Source organism: Dipodomys spectabilis, unplaced genomic scaffold, assembly GCF_019054845.1.
Source record: "Dipodomys spectabilis isolate Male_0828 unplaced genomic scaffold, ASM1905484v1 ptg000049l, whole genome shotgun sequence".
NCBI lineage: Eukaryota > Metazoa > Chordata > Mammalia > Rodentia > Heteromyidae > Dipodomys > Dipodomys spectabilis.
Window position 1 is genome coordinate 1,351,643 of NW_024870726.1, and position 20,618 is coordinate 1,372,260.

Sequence of the window (20,618 nt, forward strand, 5' to 3'; positions counted from 1 at the left end):
CCAGGAAGTTGTCTTTCTCACTGTCTGTGTCCTTGCTCTGCTGCGGACTCTGAGTTCTGCTGGCTGATGGTGAATAGCAGCCTTCCCTTGGGGCGTTCGAAGTCTGATCCTCCATCGCCCTTCTCCCTGCAGCACAGCCCCGGCACCGCCCGGCAGTCACCCGCCTGGTGCTTCTCCCCCACACGCATCTCCGTCTCAGCGCTGGCTGGAACTGCGTTTCGGAATGTAAGGGCATGGCCACTGCTACCTGGCCAGAGCTAGGTCTCGGGCCTCTAGAAACGGAGTTGCAGTAGACATAACTTTGAGGGACCCATTCTGGAAGTAGTTCAGATCAGGCTCACAGGGGAACTGTAACCGTGGGGGTGCACTGAGAGCTGATTCTGTCACACTTCGGTCAGCTGTGAAGCGGGACCTACACTCTAAAGGCTGTCGCATTTTAAGGCGGTGCTACTTTGGCGCCCAAACTCCATTGCTTGTAAAGGAGCTGATGATAGAGTGCACAGCAGTGCACTGAAGCTGGAGCCCCCAACGACTGCACCAGGACAAGAGCACGCGGCACACCACCCATGCCCACGTCCAGCCCCACGTCCAGCCCCCAACGCCTGGCTACACGTCACTCTGCTTGATGTCTTACTTCTTGGGGGGTAGGAAGAAACAAATGCTGCTTCTGTTAAAATACATCCAAGATGTCGATGCTAGTGACACATGTCAATTTCAATATTTGGGGTGAATCAGGTGTGATTATTTTGATGTCTCAGTGGTCCCTTGGTTGGGGTGAACATTCTGCCCTCACGCTATTCCTGAGGACAGACAACTGGGTGACCTACTTGGAGGAATAAAAATTCAAAGCTATGTGAAGTATTTGAGTTGTTAGAAACACTCATCTCACTATATACTTATAAGTCACAGAAAAGAGAGCAAATAAATGTCAATCAACATAAAACAAAGTGACGATCTTGTAGCAGCTGGAACAGTTTTCTTAGGAAACAAGCAACTATAATCTCAATGGATTTTAGATTATCCCACTGACTGAACACCAATCAAAGAACAACAGAAAGAAAAGATCAGATTTCTAAAATTCCATACAAATTCTTTACCTTGGCTTTTTCCTTTGTTGCTTTCTGTGCCTTCTCTTTTTTCTGGTCTTTCCTTTCCTTTCCCTGTTTCTGCTTTTTCTTCTTATTCTTTTCCTCCTCTTCTTGGCTCACAATTATGTCATCAATAACCTGGAAAACCCAAAATAATAATATTGAGCCCTCTCAAGAGGATGCTGGTATTTCCATTATATACAGGTAACTCAAGAAATGAATCCCTCCCAAATCTAACAAGCCAGTCATTAAATGGGCAAGGGAGCTAAAGAGAGACTTCTCAGAAGAAGGGATAAAAATGGCAAAGAAACACGTGAGGAAATGTTCACCATCCCTGGCTGTAAGGGAAGTGCAAATAAAGACAACCCTGAGATACCACCTTACCCCAGTCAGAATGGCCCACATCCTAAAGTCTGCCAACGACAAATGCTGGAGGGGATGCAGAGAAAGAGGAATCCTATTGCATTGCTGGTGGGAATGTACACTAATACAACCACTGTGGAAAGCAGTCTGGAGGGTCCTCAGAAAGCTAAATATAGACTTTCCATACGACCCAGCCATACCACTCCTAGGCATCTAACTTGAGCAACAGGAACCAGTATACAAGGACACATGCACCTCCATCTTTATTGCAGCACTGTTCATAATAGCCAAGATATGAAAACAACCCAGATGCCCCACTACAGATGAATGGATCCATAAATTGTGGTAGCTACATAAAATGGAATAGTACGCAGCCATTAGAAAGGACAAAACAATTCACAGGGAAATGAATGGAACTAGAACAAATCATGTTGAGCTAAATAAGCCAAGATCAGAGAGACAAATGGCACATGGTCTCCCTGATATGTGGATGTTCAATTCAATAAGCAACAAGATATGACAAAGTAAACAGGAGTCAAGAAAGAAAAGATCTCTTCTTCATTTGTCATATTGTTTTTAGGTGACTCTATGTTCTTGACCCCACAGATGGTATATCCATGTGCACATCTGAGGGAGCTAGGAGGAGGGCACAGAATCAGAGGGAAACAGGTGAGGAAAAAATAGCAGAGAGGCCTATCAGCTGCACTGGACATTGATGAAAATGAACTAAGCAACTCAAGGGCCGTGATGGGAGGGAGGGAAGGAGCGGGGCAGAGGGAACAGCTGACACTGAGCAAAAGGAAAGAAATGTGCTTATCACCCTGTTTGGAAGAAATCGTTCATAAGCCTTATATAACCACAATTCACCTTATGAAGGTTAAAATGTGTTTGTGACTTTAGCTAGTATCTCTATCCCATAATATTGAGAAGTTTATGTAATCACTTAATCTCAATAAAGAAATTAAAAAGAGAAATACACGAACATCTAAAAAAAGAAAAAAGAGAAATGCTACTGTTTTGGTATTTAGCATTTGTATCCTGTGATTGTACTGAATTTGTTGGTTTTGACAATCTTATGATACCATCTAGTTTCCTATATGTAAGATCACATCATCAGTAGGGAGATTCCCCCTCCCCCCCTTTTCCCTTCCTATTTGGATGCCTGTTATTTCTTTTTCTTGGTTAACTGTTCTGGCTAGGATACCCAGGCCTCTGTTGGGGAGAAGTGACAGAATGGTCAGGTGTGCCAGCTCCTGACCTTAGAGCAAAGTCTTCCACCATGCTGTTATTGTGTATGCTTTTCTCATATGACCTTCATTGTACTGAGGTAAATTTTCTCCAATCCTATGTTCTCATGAAAGAAGCTTTTTGTCAAATGCTTTTCTGCCTCTTAAGAAAATGATCTTTCTGTTAGTTCGATGTGGCATACTGATCTTTGCATTCCTGGGATAGATTCTATTTGATTTTAGTATATGGTACTTTCTTTTTTATTGGTATGAAGACTTGTTTAGGACACTGTGCCAGCTTTTCTTGCTCTAAAGATGTGCTACCACTTGAGCCATGTCTCTAGACTACCTTTTTTCTGCCAGTCCTGGGGCTTAACTTAGGGCCAGGGCCCTGACTCTCCTTGAGTGATTTTGCTCAAGGCTAGCACTCTACTACTTGAGACACAGCTCCACTTCTGGCTTTTTAGTGGAGCTGAGTCTTTTGGACTTTCCTGTCCAGGCTGGCTTCCAACTGCAATCCTCAGATCTCAGCCTCCAAAGCAGCTGGGATTATAGGCGGGAGCCCCTGGTGCTTGGCTATTCACTTTTTTTTTTTTGCTAGATATTTTGCAGATGGAGTTTTGCTGACTTTTCTTCCCAGGCTGGCTTTAGATTGCTATCCTCCAAATCTCAGTCTTCTGAGCAGGTAGGATTAAAGGTGTGATCCATCCTGTCACTTTCTTCTTATGCATGACAGTTCTCTTGATGGATGTCATAGAGTCCAGAGATTTTTTTCATTTCTTTTCCAATTTTTGTTTTCTGACTAGATGATTGCAAGTGTTGTGTCAAGATTTTGATTGTTCTTTCTTTTCTGAGTCTACTCGTAAAGCTCCTCATACATGAAAAGTTATTGTTATTATAAAGGTGATGTACAGAAGGGTTACTGTTACAGAAGTCAGGTAATGTCGATATTTCTTTGTCAACAGTCACCTCTTTCCTGGCTCTCCTCTATTGTATTTTTTAAACTCGTTACTATATCCTTTTCTCCCCAAATTTTGGTTGATTTTAATGTTTTTCATCTCATTTTGCTCTTGCAGTTTTTCTGATTTTATCTGTGTTTCTTGTAATTTACTGAGCCTGCTTAGAACAATTATTTTGAGTTCTCCATCAGGCTGTGGGTCCCTGCTTTTTTGGCACCGGTATATTGTGTTCCTCTGACGATTCTGTGGGATGCGTACGGTCTTGCTGGGTTGCCTGTGCCTTTGAAGAAAGTGTCATCTCTCCCACACTTTATGGACTGGCATGAGTAAGGGCGCACCTCTGCATGAGGAGCACAGCTGAAGTGCTGTGGCACTCAGTCTACTGGTGCAGGTCAGTAAGTGTGGGGGAAGCCACCGGCAAGCATGGGGCATCGGAGGCCGGCGGCGGGCTTGAGCAGTGGTGGGGACAGTGGCGGACTGTGGGAACACGTGTGGCACATGACTGCAGGGGCAGCATGTGACAGCGACAGGGGTCAGGCTGTCCTGTGTGGGGGCGTCTGCGGGCGGGGCTGGAGGTGTGCGTGCGCATGTGCTGCTGCAGAGCTAGCTCTGGGAGCGGGGGCTGTGGGGTGGGGTCCGCTGCGTGTGCTCACTCAGCTGCAGGTGAAATGCTGGGTCAAGAGCGTGTGCATCTGAAGCCCTGTGCTGGGTGCGGCCCACCTCCAGTCCCCGCAGCCATGCAGGGGAGGGCCGCTTCTCCACCAGCCCTGCTGGCTGCCAGTGTGCTGCCTGTCAATCATGTGGCTGAAAAGCTGACATTTTTTTGGAAGTCAGTGTTAACTTTGCTCATGCTCTTTAACTGTAGCAATGTTTTCCCAAATTAGATGTGCATGTCACTGCCGATTAGGTCAGCCATTGTTGTTTTTGGCTGGAAGCTAACTCTGGCCTGCTGCCTCCTTTATTAAATATAATGTTATTGGGGGATGTTTCCCACACTATGCGCTCACCATTCCAAGTGTAAAATTCAATACATTTTTATTAATGGTATCAAGCTGTCCAACCCATCGCCATAAATGAGTTTTAGAACATTTCTGTGACTCCAGTAAGGTCCCCTTGTGTCCACCGCTGGAGCCCTCCCCCTTCCCCACCTCTCCACAGCAAGAGCTAGCCCTTTTCTGTCTCTCCAGCTTTTCTTTTCTGGCTATTTCACACAAACGGAATCACACACTGCACAGTCTGCTTGTATCTGACCTCGCTTATTGGGCTTAATGTTTTTAAGGTTCATCCACGTTGCCTGTACCAGCTGTTGGCTCCTTTTTACTATTAGGTGATAGTCCAGTGCATGGATATACCACAATTCTGCCTATCTGTTCTTTCAGTGATGGGTAAATTGTTTCAAAATTCTAGCCACATGTATAATACTACCATAAATACTGGTGTACTATATACATATATATATATGTACACACACACACACACACACACACACACACACACAGTCACATAGTGCTGGTATGGAGGCTTTAATTCGGCCTAGGTGCTGTCCTTGAGCTTTTGTGCTAAAAAATAATGCTCTATCACATGAGCCACAGCTCCATTTTCAGATTTTTTTTTTGTTAATTGGAGATGAGAGTCTTTCTTACAGACTTCCTGCTGGACTGGTTTTGAACCACTATTCTCAGATCTCAGCCTCTTGAGTGGCTAGGATTACAGGCGTGAGCAATCAGCACCTGGTATGGTACACAAGTTTTATGTGAACATGCATTCATTTTTAACTGTTCTCCAAGGTGGCAATACTATTTTACATTCTGCCCAGCAATGTCTGAGGGTCTTTTTGTTCTGATATTCAACATTTGGTATTCTTTAAAGTCTTTTAATTAGAACTCCTAGTGAGTGTGAAATGGTATCACGTGGTTTTAGTTTTCATCCCACGGGTGACTGATAATGCTGAACATCGTTCATATTCTTATTAGGCATTCATAGTCTTTCTTTAGCCCTTGCTTGTTCAAGGGTTTGCTCCTTTTTGATTGGGTCTGTCTTACTATGGAAGTGTTACTAGCACTTTGAATACAAATCCTCCTGCATGTATGATTTGCAGGTACCTTCTCTCAGTCTGTTGCTTGTACTTCTGTGTGTGTATGTGTGTATGCTGATACTGAGGTTTGAACTCAAGGCCTGGAGCCCTTGTTTGGCTTTTTGCTCAAGGCTGGTGCTCTACCATTAGGGATATACCTCCACTCATGGACTCTTCTGAACTGGGATCCTCAGAGCTCATCCTCCTGAGGAGGAGGGATTTCAGGTAGGAGCCACCAGCGTCTAGTGGCTCCTTTTTGTATTCTTAATGGTGAGTTTTAAAGTGTAGATGACTTGAATTTTGATTATGCTTTACTTGCCAATTTTGTCTGTTCATATGACTTTAGCATGTATATTATGTGATTGAGACTAGTTTCAAATCCATTTGGATTTTCTTCTCTCTCAGTGATCTTTCCATAACCTTTGCTATTTTTTTTTCCGGTCAGTCGTGGGGTCTGAACTCTGGGCCTGGGCGCTGTCCTTCAGCTCTTCAGCTCAAAGCTAGCGCTCTACCACTTGAGCCACTTCTGGCATTTTCTGCTTATGTGGTACTCAGGAATCAAACCCAGGGCCTCGTGCATGGAAGGCAAGCACTCTACCACTGAGCCACCTTCCTAGCCCCTTTGCTAATTTTTTTAAATTGGGTTGTTGAGCTTTCTCTTGTAGAGATCTAGGTATCCTTTAAATATTAGAAAAATAATCCCTCATGTGTGACACTGCAATGAATTCTCCCAGTGAGTGGGCTGGAACTTAATTTCATTTTTTTTCCATGCAGGTTTGAAAAATTATATAGTTCAATTTATCAAAAACTTTTCCTATGACTCCTGGAAGGTTCTATGACTCCTAGGAAGTTCTGTGACTCCTGCAAAGTTCTATGACTTCTGGAAAGGTCTATGATTCCTGGAAAGTTCTCCCCAACTCTGAGATCATGATGGATTCTTCTTGGCCTCTAGTCCTTTTGTGTTTTTGAGCTTTGTTATATATAAATCCTTGGTTTACTTGGAATCATTCTGGAGTCAAGAACAAAGTGATAGGCGTTTAATTTCCTTTTGTAGGTGACAACCTGGTATTCTAATCTGTTTACTTCCTTTTCTCATCCATGTATATTTGAGTATATGTTTTAGTTTCCTGATTTACATTTTTAGTCATCAGTCATTTTCCTGTTATCAACGGACTCTTAATAGTATTTTTAAAAAGTTAATTAAGTAATTGCTTGTCTTGTGCTGGTACTGAGGCTTGAACTCAGGGCTTTGTGCTGTTTTGTTCAATCACAGTTGACACTCTATCACCTGAGCCACTCTCCAGCTCTATATACTATGTCTTAATACACGGTCAGTTCCTCCCACATCACACTGCCTTTTCAGAATTTTCCTGGTTATCCTTAATTATTTGCTTTGTGTCCTCCTCTCCTCTCCTCTAACAAGACATCATTGGTATTTTTATTTAGATCGTATTATGTTTTTGGATGACACGTGGGAGAGCTGTGGCATTTACAATGTTGAGTCTTCCTACCTAAGAACATATTTGCACCTGTTTCCTTGTTTGTGGCCCATAGTGGTATTTCATGGACCACACATGCTATTGTTTAGTTTATTCCCAGGTGCTGCAATCTGTTGGTGGTCCTGTTGTTGTAAATGGATTTCTATTACATTTCCTATCTGTCTGATGTTTGCATGTATAAGCCCATTGCTTTCTGCAGGCTAATTTTGTAACTTACCAATCCTGCTTCTCACATTATTTCTTTATTCTTCAGTTTATTCTTTCTGCTTTTCTATGTGTGGAACACACCTGCAGTAAATGATCATTCCATTTTCTGCACTCTGCGTTGTCTTTCTAGTCTAATAGTGCACAGTGGTTTGTGTAAGGCCATGTTTGATAATAACAGTGGTAATGACCATTTCTCTCCATTTTTCCTGCCATTAATGGAAGTGTTTCTGGTGAATTTAATTAAGCATGATATTGGGTTTTGAACTAAGAAATACTCTGTCATGTTGACGAAGTATCTGTACATTTCCATTTCTGTTGGGTTTTATTTTGTAATATTGGGAATGGAGGTTGAATTTGTAGACACCCTAACTGCATCCACAATGTAGAGTGCGAGGTCTTCCTCTCTAGATTGCCTTCTCTGATGCAGTGCACTGATGCACAACCCAAACGCACACTGCTCTTGCCTTGTTTGTTTTCAGTGCCTATACTGGGGATTGACCTCAGGCTTTTGCTTAGCTTTTTAAAAACAAGGATGGTGTTTTACCTCTTGAGCTCCACCTCTACTTCTGTCATTTTTGCTTGTTAATTGGAGATTAGAGTCTCTGAGATTTGTCTGCTCAGGTTGGCTTTGAAAACCATGATTCTCAGATCTCAGTCTCCTGAGTAGCTGCCAGTGTAAGCCATGGGCCCCCAGCTGTTCCGGCATTTGGAAATAATTGCCATTCATGGTGGTGTTTTATTAACTGTGTTGCTGGGTTGAGTGTACTGGCTTTAGCTGAACTGTTTGCACTAATACTCATAAGGAGGACTGCTGTGGTATTACTTGTATGCGTATTTTGGGGGGAATCGGTATCAATGCTGTGCTCATTTTATGCCAGGTATTAGTTGGTGCCTTTGAAGCACAGGTTTAACTACTTTGGTGTACGCGTCAACACTATGATGCTTGATCATGTGATTGCAGGAGACCACGCAGCTGAGCCCCACGGTGCTCCGGGCACCGGAAACAGCTGCGGAGGTGGAGGCAGGTATGATGCTGTGCTCTCAGTGCTTCAAATGTGAGGGATGCCCTCATGGATCTCAGCCTCGGTCCAGTAGGGAGGCCAGGTTGCCATCTTCATGAGGAGAGCAAACCTGGAGGCGGGTGGGGGGGACTGCGGGGGGTTGCGGTGGGATGCGGGTCGCTGCCTTTTACTATCAAGTTGCTCAACTGTGTGTGTCTGTGTGTGTGTGTGTGTGTGTGATGCTCGTTGTCCCAGAACTGTGGGAAGTTAGATTAGGATGACTGCAGTTCCAGGGCAGTATAGGTATGCTTGTAAAGAAGCACCCCCTCCTGTCCCAAGTTGTAACTGGAATATAGTGTTGCCCTGTCATTCCCGTTACACAGGAGAATAAGATTGAGGGGGGGGGGTCTGAAATTCCAGCCAGCCCAGGCAGGAAAGTCCACAAGACTCTGTCTGAATGGAAGACCTGCATGTGGTGGTGCACTAGTGATCCCAGCTATCACGGAAAGAACCGGTGGATCATAATGTAGGCATGGCTCTTGGCAAAAAGTGAGACCCTGTCTCAAAATAACCAGTGTAAAGGAGTTAGAGGTGCGGCTCATCAGTGGAGAACCTGCCTGGCAAGCCTGAGGCCCAGAGTTTAATCCCCAATACTACCAAGAGGGGAAAAACAATTAAGCTGTTCTGTGGGCCCCTTTCTATCACAAGGCATTAAGCAAATAATCCTGGCTTTGTTTGTAGCTTGCTTGGAGTTAACTCCCCCTCTTAATGCTGCTTGTGGACAACTCAGACATTCCACCGACATTCTTAAGCCTATAATTGCTACCTTTCTAAATGATCACAAGGGAGTTTGGCTGCTTGCCCTGGTCTGACTTTCAAGACATAACTTGTGCCTAATAATCCAGTGATAGGACCAGGAAGATGACAGATCCTTGGGGCAGGGCTGGCTGAATGGACGGAACCACAGAGTTGACAGAGAGGCAGGGGGAAGGGTAGTGGGGTGAGGTGTGTGTGTGGGGGGGAGTGGGCGCTGATTCTGGCAGGGGAGGGGAGCAAGAGAACTTGTGGCTGAAAAGGAGCCCTGGGCCTGATCCCTGGGTTCACACGGGTCACAGGATGTGGGACATGGTAGGTGGAGGGGTGGGGGAGGGAAGGGCGCCAGCCCTGACCTGCAGCCCGGGTTTTCCTGCTGCCCAGCACTTCATGCATTTGGTTCCTTGTCTGAGAACTAGTCGGGTCTTCTGGGTAGGGCTGTATGAAGGGGAGAGGCCGTGAGCTGCTTTGAAAATGTATGGCGGGGTGGGGGACGCAAGCTGTGTGCGTGGGACAAACTTGGCCGGCTCCTGCTTTTGAAACCTATCTTGGCTGGAACCCAGGCCCGCCTGCCCATTTCTTCACTGTCTGAGGCCACACGCGGGTGGCATGGCAGAGCTGGGTAGATCTGGCACAGAAGGTGCACTCCACAGACTAAAATGCTGACTATTGACCTCTAGTCTGTGGCAGTTTGTCTTATTATGTGCTTCAGTTTAAATTCCTCAAATAGCATTCCTGAGTCAAAGGGAAGCCACGTTAAAACATCGACTCTCTGTGTCCTATACGAAGTGTCCTTCTAATTTCGGCTAATTCTGCAGAAGGTAGGACAGTGACTTTTGCCATGTGATCATCAATTTGTCATTGAGCTGATTTAAAATTTGTACCAATTGCCTAGGTAAACAGGCACAGTAAAATTACTTTATGTTGAAATGACTTTGCTAGTAAACTTAACAATAATTTAAAATACACTGTATGCGTGTATGGAAATGTCACAATAAAAAGCCTTTGTACAATTAACATATGCTAATTAAAGATGGCAAATTCTTTTCCTATTCTGATTCTTTTCTACAGAAATGTTAGTTCAGATTGTTCTGTTTTCTAAGACTGGGTTAAATATGAATGACAATTTTTTTCTCACATCTGATATGCCCAGTGATCTCCTGAATTTATCAAGTGACTTTCACTTCACTTATTTATTTTTGTTATTTGGGTTTTATGTACTCAGACATACCAGTATCTTTTCTCAATGATTTCTGCCCCTGATGTCTGTCTCAAATGATTTTCTACTCTCTGATTCTTAAATATTCCAATAATTTATTCTGCCTTTTGGTCTAATATTTTGAAATGTAAATATTTAGTGACTATGAAAATGATTATTATTATTGTTATTTCTGTACTGGTCCTGGAGTTTGAACTTAGGGTCTTGGTGCTATCCCTGAGCTTATAATTTATTTATGTTTTTATTCAAGGCTAGCATTCTACCACTTCTACCACAACTTCACTTCTGGCTCTTTTGTTTTGGTGGTTAATTGGAGATGAGTGTCATGGATTTTCTTGCCTGGGGTTGATTTTGAACTGTTATCCTCAGATGTCAGCCTCCTTAGTAGCTAGAGTTACAGGTGCAAACCACCAGTGATTGGTTCTGAATATTATTTTGTTGTTTGTTAAGAGAGTAAATAGATTTCCTTGATTTTGCCAAGGGTGAGCTGGTAAGCCTGATACTACTTATTGGTCCATTGTTTAATAGTCCATAATTCCCTCCATTTTTTGGGAAGTTCTGGGGTTGAAGCTTGAACCTAGAGTTTCATTCTTTCTCGGGAGTACACTACCACTGAGACCATGCCCAGACCTTCTGTTTTAATTTCACTGTTGTGATAGGGTGTCGCTAACTCTCTAGGCTGGCCTCCCTCTGCCTCCTCAGTAGCTGGGATTACAGACCTGTACAGCCATGGTCAGCTGCAGCCTTCTCTACTTCCACGAAATGACACTGTATTACGGAGCTCCAGTTTACATTAGAATCAGTTTCAGATGCAGTATTCTAAAGCCAGCCTATTTGGGTAGCTCACTAATTGTTCATTTGTCCAAATTGCTTGATCTTCATAAGTTAATTTGCATACGGTGTTTTGCAGGTACTTGGCATGGAATATTTGCTCCATACATGTTACCTGTTATTTTTGTTGTTGCTATTCCAAAACTGTGGTGTTTAATTACTTTAAAAAATTAGATTTGTATCTATAACACAAATCCTCCATCATTATAGTTATTAAAGAGAGCGTTTTGGATATTTCAATAGATTTTTCCAGATGAACTTGAAAATAAATTTGTTAATACAAAAATTACTTTGATTGTTATGATTTGATTATTATGACTACCATGATTAAATTATTTTGGTTGAACTGCATTTACTTCAGGGAGTAGTAGGAAGACAGTATGTTTTTGTGCTTCATTGAGTCTTTCTATCAGAAAAGCGATCCATTATTCTATCTGACCCATCTTTTTTCCTTTTCTTCAGGAAAGTTTTGACAGTGACTTCTGTACAACCACTTAATTTGTCAATAAAATTTCTTGTTACGTTTCCTAGGATGGAAACTCGTATTTTGAAGTGATATAATTAACACTTCCACAATATAGCTCCCTTCCTGGTTTTTATCTGATGGCAGCTCGCATTTTCAAGGAAACGTTAGCCACTAGTTCTGATCGAGACACCCTAGAGCAAGGGAAGAGTAGACCATGTACAAAGGTGCTGAGGGTGACACGTAGAGGGACAGGTAAGTGGGCGGCTGGGGTCACACCGGTGCTGGGAGGGACAAGGAGAATGAGGGAAGGATGGGCAGGAACTGGGACCTAACGAGTCCTGGAGGGCAGCTGCTTAGAATTTACCAAGGGAATGAGCTTTATAATCAGCGTATCCTTTTCAAAGCCTGGGCAGGAAGAAGGATACATTCATTTTCAAAGAAACTTGAAAGAATCATGTACTGAGATACGCCATAGAATGTGTCCATGTACATGATAGTAGAAAAATAACCAAGGCCTAAAAAACACCACGAGCCTGTTAGCGTTAGAGTCTAAAGAAGTGTGATTATGATACATTGACATTCTACTTCTCAGTCTCGCTCGTACCTGTTCTGGGGTCTTGTCAGAAAAGATAATAGCTGAGCCTCCTTCTTCGGGTTCAGGGTAGTCAGGAAATGTGCCGGTCAAGTTCCTGTGGAGGGAAAGAAGACACATCAAGACAAGAGGATGCAAGTTCTCTGCACACCCCTCACAGAGGAGGTGGGTGCTGGGACGGGGCTCCCTGTGAGGGGGGCTGGACGCCACGTCTCCAGGGGCAGGGTGGGGGGCATTCAGCAGCAGGTACCCTTCCTCCAGGACTGCTTAATTTGAGAAGAAACATCTCTCTTTAAGACAGACTGTCCTTTTCTTCCTCCTCTTCTCCTTTTATTTCATGTTGAGATGACCTTTGCTTTAGTTACAAATGAAGACAGAAGCACAAATGTAGTGCATTATATTTAACAAGTACACAAGACCCTATTATGAAAATCACCTCTATTATCAACAACAATGAAACGGGTTTAGGGCTGATGGTGGACTCAGGTGGTATAGCACTGTTCTAACAAGTATGAGGCCTGAATTCAAAACTCAGTACCACCCCCACACCTCAAAACACCCCCCAACCCCCAAAAAACCCTAAAGCTGAGCCTGGTGGATCAAATCTGTAATCCTACAGATTTGATCTGGGGACTGGAGATCTCATCTGAGAGACTTGTCCTAAGAGGGGGTGTGGTGGTGAACACCTGTGACCCCAGAGACAGAGAAGACGTGGCTGGACGCAGTGGGGCATGCCTGCCCTCCGTGACTCTGGAAAGTAGGAAGATCACAACCCATAAAACGAAATGTTACCTTGAAAATAACCAATGGAAAAAGAGCTGGAGGTATGGCTCAAGTGGTAAAGAACCTGCCGAGCAACTATAAGGCCCTAATTTCAACCCTAGAACTTCCAGAGAAACAAAAACCACCTGGAAAGTTACATATAATTTGAACGTATCAATTTTTCTACTGGTTTAATATTCTATTTTCATACTCCTATAAAATATTAAGTGCACTGCTTTTTCATAGGTAAATGAGCATATCTGCTTAATTGTTTTATTTTGTATAAGTTTATATAACTCATTTTACATAAGCTGAGATTGAATTCTTTTTTTTTTAAATCAGTTGTGGGGCTTGAACAGGGGCCCAGGTGTTGTCCCTGAGCGCTTTTGCTCAAGGCTAGTGCTCTAACACTTTGAGCCGCAGCACCACATCCAGTTTTTTGATAGTTAATTGGAGGTAAGAGTCTCATGGGCTTTCCTGTCTGAGCTGGCTTGGAACTATGATTCTTAGATCCCAGCCTCCTGGGTAGCCAAGATTATAGGTGTGAACTACGGATGCCTGACTGGATTACTCTTAAGAGTCTGAAAACTGGTGTTGAGTACTTAAACATATATTCAAAAAACTCCCCAAATACCAGTACAACAGTGGCACATTTAAATGCCTTCTGTGTAAAAGATGATGGTGCATGCTCATAGACAGACAGACACATATACACAGACTCCCACCACCCCCTCTGCTCCCCCTCCTGCGTGGCTGGGGACCTCTGTGCCCACAGAGGATGGAGCTTCCCTTGCTCTCCCCCCGCAGACAGGGCTGGGACCGCTCACTGTGCGGCTGGCAGAGGGCTGAGTGTCACGGGCCTTGGCTCAGCTCCCTGTGGGAGGCGCCGGAGCTGCAGGGTGCAGATGTCTGATCATCAAGGTGTGGGGGGGAACACAAAATGTTATTTTGGCTCCTCAAGGGTTTCCGGCATGAACAGCTGGGGTCTGACAGCCCTGACTGCTGGAGACGCCCACCTGGGGCTTCACAGGACCCCAAATGACACGGTGTCAGGAAGACAGTGCTTTTGAGGAAGGGTGGAGACCTAAGCACCTGCTTCCTGTGGATCGGATCCCTGAGTCCCAGCTCTGTCCTGGGCAGGGGCCGCCCTTCCCCAGGGCATCACACCTGTGGCCACCACCCAAGGAGCCTGGGTCCCCCAGGCCGAGTGCATGCCGGGCCCTCCACCACGCTCAGGGCTGACACTGAGCAGCAGTGTTATTCAAACAATGGGGGCGGCCAAAAGCTGCATGTCAGCCTGAGGCCACCACAGCTGCGGTGTCTGAGGTCTCAGCCACCACCGCCTGGGAGCCGTCAGGGCCCCACGACTATCCAGTCTCTCCCCACTGACAAAGGGTCTGGTTTTGGGTCATTTTGGTTCATGTTTCCCCGAGTCTCACTCCCCTTGAGGCCTTTCCTCTTCCTGTCTGGCCTCCCCAGCTCCTTCCTCCGGCATCGGGATGCTGCCCTGCCTCCCTCCGCGCACACGCTCCCTCTCCCGCCCTTAGATCTCAGCCTGGCTCCCACGGCTCCCTCATCTCTGCTTCCTTGCGAGGTGAGGAGCAGCGGTCCACAAACAGCACCCCAGGGGGACAGGTCTCCCAGGAGCTGAGGGTTAAAAGATGCCGGTCACCCTTCCGATTCGTATCTTAAGTCGTGACCTTGGCAGCTCGGGTTCTGACCTTGCTTGGGGAAAGGGTCTTTACAGACCCTTATTTAAGATGCCGGTCACCATGGACAGAGCAGCCCTTGCCCACGCCACTGGAGGAGGAGTCTGGACACGGCCAGCCACAGAGGTGATGCTCAAGGAGAGGGGGCCTGGGGTTCCAACCACAGGAACTGAGAGGAGATTTCATTGCTGCAGCCCTGCCTAGGCTGAAGGACTCAGTTATGGTGGACCCAGCACCCAGGTACAGAGTTCAGCACCAAGCTCGGGCTCTGCCTTTTGTGGGAGTCAGAGGTCTGTGACCCCTTCCCTGAAAGGCATGCTCTCTTGGCTTTCCACAGCCAGGCCCCTGGCAGCCCCCTGCTTCCTCCCGGCTCACCCTGGCTTCTCGGTGCTCTCCCTTGCCTTTTATGGTGCCCGCTCACGTAGGGGACCTACGGGCAGCTGATCAATGTCTGGTGGCAGGCTTGGCAGGCTGGCCTCCCTCCCCCACAGCCTTCTTGTGGAGTGCCCTGGTGTGACACCGGGGGTTCAGAGCTGGGTCCTGGGGCTTTTCCTCACCACTATCCAGCTGCAGCCCCACTGCTGCCTGCCCGCACCAGGGGGCCCAGCACAAATGTCTCCAAGTTACACACGACCAGAGCTGCACAGACCAGAGCTTGCAGCCTGCTTTGGTCCTCTCCTTGGGTACCCGTGTCAGTCTGTCTGCACACCCTATGGGATTCTGTCTTCCTACTCTGCTTCTGTGTGATTGTTCTGCACCTCTGCCCGGGCCCAGGACGAACTACTGCGCACTGCTGTTAGGCGATGAGCTAACTTTCCATGATGCTGCCTGAGACCCCTGGGGTGTCAGCCTGTGATGTCACCGTCTACGCAGCCTAGGACCGGAGGCCCCGGATTAACACCAATGTCCCCTTCACCCCGTAAATGATTCTGGTAGCATTCTGTCATTCGATTTCCCTGTTTTCTTCTCTAATTTATTTGTTTCCTGAACCTCAAAAGGTTGTACCAGGGGATTACAACTGAACGTGTCCACCTAAGAGATGAACGCTTCCTGACCAGACTCACCCCTTCGGTCATTCTCCCCCTTCTAGATCATTCCTCCCTGTGACTGATCTCCCATTTCCTACTTGCCTTATCACACCGTTCGCTGAGTGTTCTGCTGGGTTTGTCCTGTTTTCATCTTGGACATTAATGATGTAGTTCTTCGGCTTAACGGTACCCCTTCCAATGACACTCCTGTCACCCTCCCCCCCGCCCTGTCTGTCTTTACCACCTTCTCTTTGTGAGTTTAGATCCACCACGCTTACCCTGGGGAGCCCCTTCTATCTCCAGCCCCTCCTCCAAGGCTTCGCCCTGATTAGAGAAATTAAATATTTGAGCGGTCGAACGCACTTGCCTTCACGTATTACTTCAATGTCCAAGTGTCAGAGAGTCCTCCCCAACCACGCTGTATGAATTATTTTTTTTAACCAAATAGAGTAACTTTCCTCTTTATTTTATGTATTTGGTTTTTTTTGTGTGCCGGTGCCAGGGCTTGAACTCAGGGCCTGGGCATGGTCCCTGAGGCTTTTCACTCAAGGTTAGTATTCTACCACTCGAGTTCTGCTTTCAGCTTTTTGGTGGTTAGTGGGAGGTGAGAGTGTACGGACTTCCCTGCCAGAGCTGGCTTCCAACCAAGATCCTCAGATCTCAGCCTCCTGAGCAGAGTCTGGTTATAATTTCCCTCTTACCGCACAACCAAAGCTCCTGCTGAGGTGGGGACCTCTGGGTGGGGATGAAGGGGGACCACGAGGTGTTCTGGTGTGATAACTGCAGCTTCTCTTTGCAGCCTGCAGAGTGATTTAATCGATGCTTGGCTCTTTTCTATTTAAAGCACATTTCAATGCAAAATCCTCTGCACAATTACTACGTGTTAAACATGCTGCCTTTGTGCCTAATAATTATTCCAATTACAGCTTTCCCTCGATTATAATTCCACAGCCACCCAATTATCTCCAAACTTGCACCATTTTTCTGATTTAGTGTGTGCCAGAATGTCATTCCAGAATTCCCTCCCCCCCCCACTTCCACCCAGTTCTCAAATTGCTGAGCGAGGAGGAGTGGAGGCCCAGATGCACGGGAGGCTGCGGGAAGCTGGGCCGGGGCCTGGAAACACCAGTCTGAGACGCAGACATGTTAGTGTGCCTCACGCGTGAGCGGCAGCCACGCACGGCACGCGCAGGCACGTCTCATGGGACGACACTTCTTAGAGGAAACGCACAGCTGTTTGGAACAATATTAAATTTGTATGAAACCAACAGATAAGACTTCAAATGACTCTTCGACTCCCTAAAACCTACTGAGAAAAACTTGTGTTACCCAGTGCATTTTAGAGAGTGATACTTAAAAAACAACCACAAATGATACTTCCTTATCACGAAGTCCAGACTATCCCTAGAATATTATGTATGTGTGTGTGCACATGTGCATGCACGTGAGGGGGGGGGGAGAGAAAGAGAGGAGGGAGGGGGCAGGGGGAAGAAAGACAAGAGAGAGGAGAAGAGGAAAGGAAGGAGGAAAATGGAGAGAAAAGGAGGGAGAGAAGGAGGGAAGAAGAGAGGGAGGAAGAAAGAAGGAAAAAGGAAAAACAGGAAGGAAGGAAGGAAGGAAGGGACAGAGGGAGCAAGGAAGGAAAGAAAGAAGGGAAAATGAGAGGGAAGGAAGGAAAAGGGAGGAAGAGACAGAGGGAGGAAGAAGGAAACAGGAAGGAAGGAAAGGAAAGGAGGAAGGTAGAGAGAGAGCAAGGAAGGAAGGAAAGAGAAAGAAAGAAAAGAAGGAAAGATGGGAGGAGAGGAGGGGAGGGAGGGGAGCTGTCTGGGCACCTTTGTCCCTGTTGGAGCCTCATTTCTGCCTCCCAGGTGACCAGGCCTCGCTCGGTCCCTCAGCTCCTCCAGCTCTGCACTCCCTAGGCCTCTTCTGCCGCCTCCTGGTTACCTCGTCTAGGGTCAGGGCCTCCAACACCCTGCCACTGGGCCAGCCCAGGCTCTGGTGCCCCACTTCCCTCTAATGGGCTTCCCCAGGGCTCGGCGTGCCAAGCGACCCCATTGTTCCAACTCTGATCTCCACCTGTTCTCACTTGGCCGTCCGCTCGGTCCCTGTCCATCTCTGCAGCCTCAGGACCCACCTTGCACTCTCCGGCCAACACGGTACAGATGCGGTGTCCGCCTTGTGCCTGCCTCAGCCTCAGAAAAGCGCCCCTGCCAGGCACCAGGAACCCAGGCCCACCCAGCGCCAGCCAGGGCAGCGGGCTTCTCACGCCTTGTGCCCACGGAGGGGGGTTATTTCGTACAAGGAGGGCTTGCCTGGCATCCACACGACCCCAGTAGGGCTTTTGCCAGTTCCTTTTGTGCCTGAGATTTCCAGCCCAGCTCTGTGGGGGCAGAGACAGGCATGGGGGACAGAGAGCCTCTGCCCTTCACAGGGGAAGGGGTGGGGTGGGCCTGGCCTGTCTAGACCTGCTCCCCACTGCCACTCAGTCTCATTCCAGACGCTTCGTCCATACCTGCAAGCATCGCTGTTAACAGCAGCAAGCTGTTCTTGACTACAGATGCCCTGGGCAAGAGATACTGTCCAGGTGGATGTGCATTACATGTTACACACACCCTCCCCTCCAAGCAGCTTCTCCGTGGGATGATGGCGATGGCTGGGCTCTGTCGCCACTTTGACTGCCAGAAAAGAGGGCACAACGCATGTGCTCACGTGTGGACATTCCCTTTTCAGGCAGGTGAGGAGCTCACCTGGGCCAGGCTGGCTGGCATGTGGGAGGAAGGCAGGCTGCGTCACTCGCTGCCTCTGGTGGTGCTGGGATTCAAATGCAAGGCTCCCTTTCACTTGATGGTGTTCTACTACTCATACCATGTCTCCAGCCAAGCTTTTTGCTGCTTAATTTTGAAGATGGAGGCTTGCAGATTTATCCTGCCTGGGGCTGGCCTTGAACCTCCATCCTTGGGAGCCCAACTTCCTGAGTGGCTAGGATTATGGGTATGAGCTACCAGTGCCCAGCTCTGCTCATCACCTTTTGTTCATTTCAGTATTGGCTTTCCAGCCAGGGCAAATGGGAATTACGTATCTAATTAAATAAACAAGAAAGTAAGCATTTATAGTAACCACAATTTCATATTTGCTTGTTTCTTCTTATATTTTAGAAGTTTTAGAGATTGATTATTAAATAGACCTTATCATTTTTTTCTGCAGCAGAGTTAATCTAATTTTATTTTTAAATACTTTGGCTCCAATAGTTAAGAAATTTCTGGCTCCTATTCACTTCTCCATGCTGCTTTATGCTACTTTTTGGCCTTGACAATTATACCAATTAGTTGGTGCAATTGTACTTCTTTTTTTTTGAGATTATTACTTTTCTCTTCACTTCATTTATCACACAGCACTTAATTCTATTTTTGTCAGATCCTGGGTTATCTACTTTGTTTCATTGATCTACATTTGTGCTTTTACATTAATAAAAGCACTTACCTTATTTTTCTTTATAATATACTTAAAATACAATGTCATTTGTCCTTCCTATTGTTCTTATTTTCTTATTTTAATCCTAATGACTTTGATAATTATATTTTCAGGTTCGATAAATAATCCTGTTGGGATTTTAATTGAAATTGTGTTATCTCGATAAATCACTTAAAGCAGATCCGTCGTCTTTCCATTTAACCAGAAGCAAGGCAAAGTCCCATTTATTGAAGCAGCTTTTGTTCACGGGCCTTTGACATCTTGACATTGCTCTTGAGATTTCGCTTTCATGGTTAAACCACCATTGGTTTAAAAGACATATTCCTCTACGTTCTTTAGAATATTATTTCCTGTTATTTCTCCTTTCATATAAACATTAACACCCATTCCTATTGGGGTTCAGGTTCAATTACTATCAAGGACAAAATCATTCCTGTTATTCTTCGAGACATGCTTCTCCATAAGGTGTAGCTTTCTTGTTAAAAGAAAGAATTCTTGATTTTCCATTCATTCATCGATCCATCTGAACCTGTTTACTCAGTATTAGGTACTCACAAGAATCTCACAAGAATCCATGAACTGAAGACATAAACAATCCTTCCCTGCTCAATTTATATTTTATTATGCCAAAATTACTTTTTTCTCTTCCTTCCTTCCTTCCTTCGTTTCCTCCCTTCCTCCCTTCCTTCTTCCTGCCCTCTTTTCCTCCCTTTCTCCCTCCCCCCCCCCCTCTCTCATTAGTCCTGAGGCTTGAGCTCAGCCTTGTGTTCTTGCGTGGCTTTTTCCACTCAAGGCTGGGCAGATACTCTAGTATTTGAGCCACAGCTCCACTTCTGAACCTTTGCTGGCTAATTGGACATAGGAGAATCACAGATTTTTCTGCCTAGAATGGCTTTAAACTGTGATCCTGATTTTGGCTCCCTGAGGAGCAAGGATTATAGGCATGAGCCACTGCCGGGCTTGTTTATTAATTTTTTAAGTAAGGAAAGAGTGACATTCATCAAGACACATTGTATTCATAAACTGCTCTGTTGAATAGCAACTCCTTTGTACAACTACTCACAGATAACAAAATATATTAAAGAATGAAGAACGGATGCTTGATTTTCTGTATGAGCAGAAGTGATCAAAGTTCTTTGATGTATACAGCATTCATGTCCTGCCATTTAATGACCTAAGCACTTGAACCACTTGGAAATGTAAAAGAGCATTTTGAAATAACTGAATGAACCAGAGAAAATGATGGGAGCACAGACATATTGGAAATTGATCGAAACAAAAACTGATGACTATAATTTACACTTCAGCTT

The 20,618-nt window shown here is 45.7% G+C and overlaps 1 protein-coding gene across 3 annotated transcripts in view; it reads right to left on the reverse strand.

The window, feature by feature from the left end:
• The window catches only part of Iqca1 (IQ motif containing with AAA domain 1), a 120,307-nt gene that overhangs the window by 62,460 nt on the left and 37,229 nt on the right, over positions 1–20,618 (reverse strand). For 2 of the 3 annotated variants that reach the window (XM_042678808.1, XM_042678809.1), the window contains exons 7-8: positions 12,351–12,435; positions 1,098–1,226 (exon numbers count right to left, since the gene is read on the reverse strand). In XM_042678808.1, coding sequence (XP_042534742.1) covers positions 1,098–1,226; positions 12,351–12,435 — 214 coding nt within the window. The remainder of the gene's footprint in view (positions 1–1,097; positions 1,227–12,350; positions 12,436–20,618) is intronic. The other variant, XM_042678810.1, reaches the window with a different exon arrangement.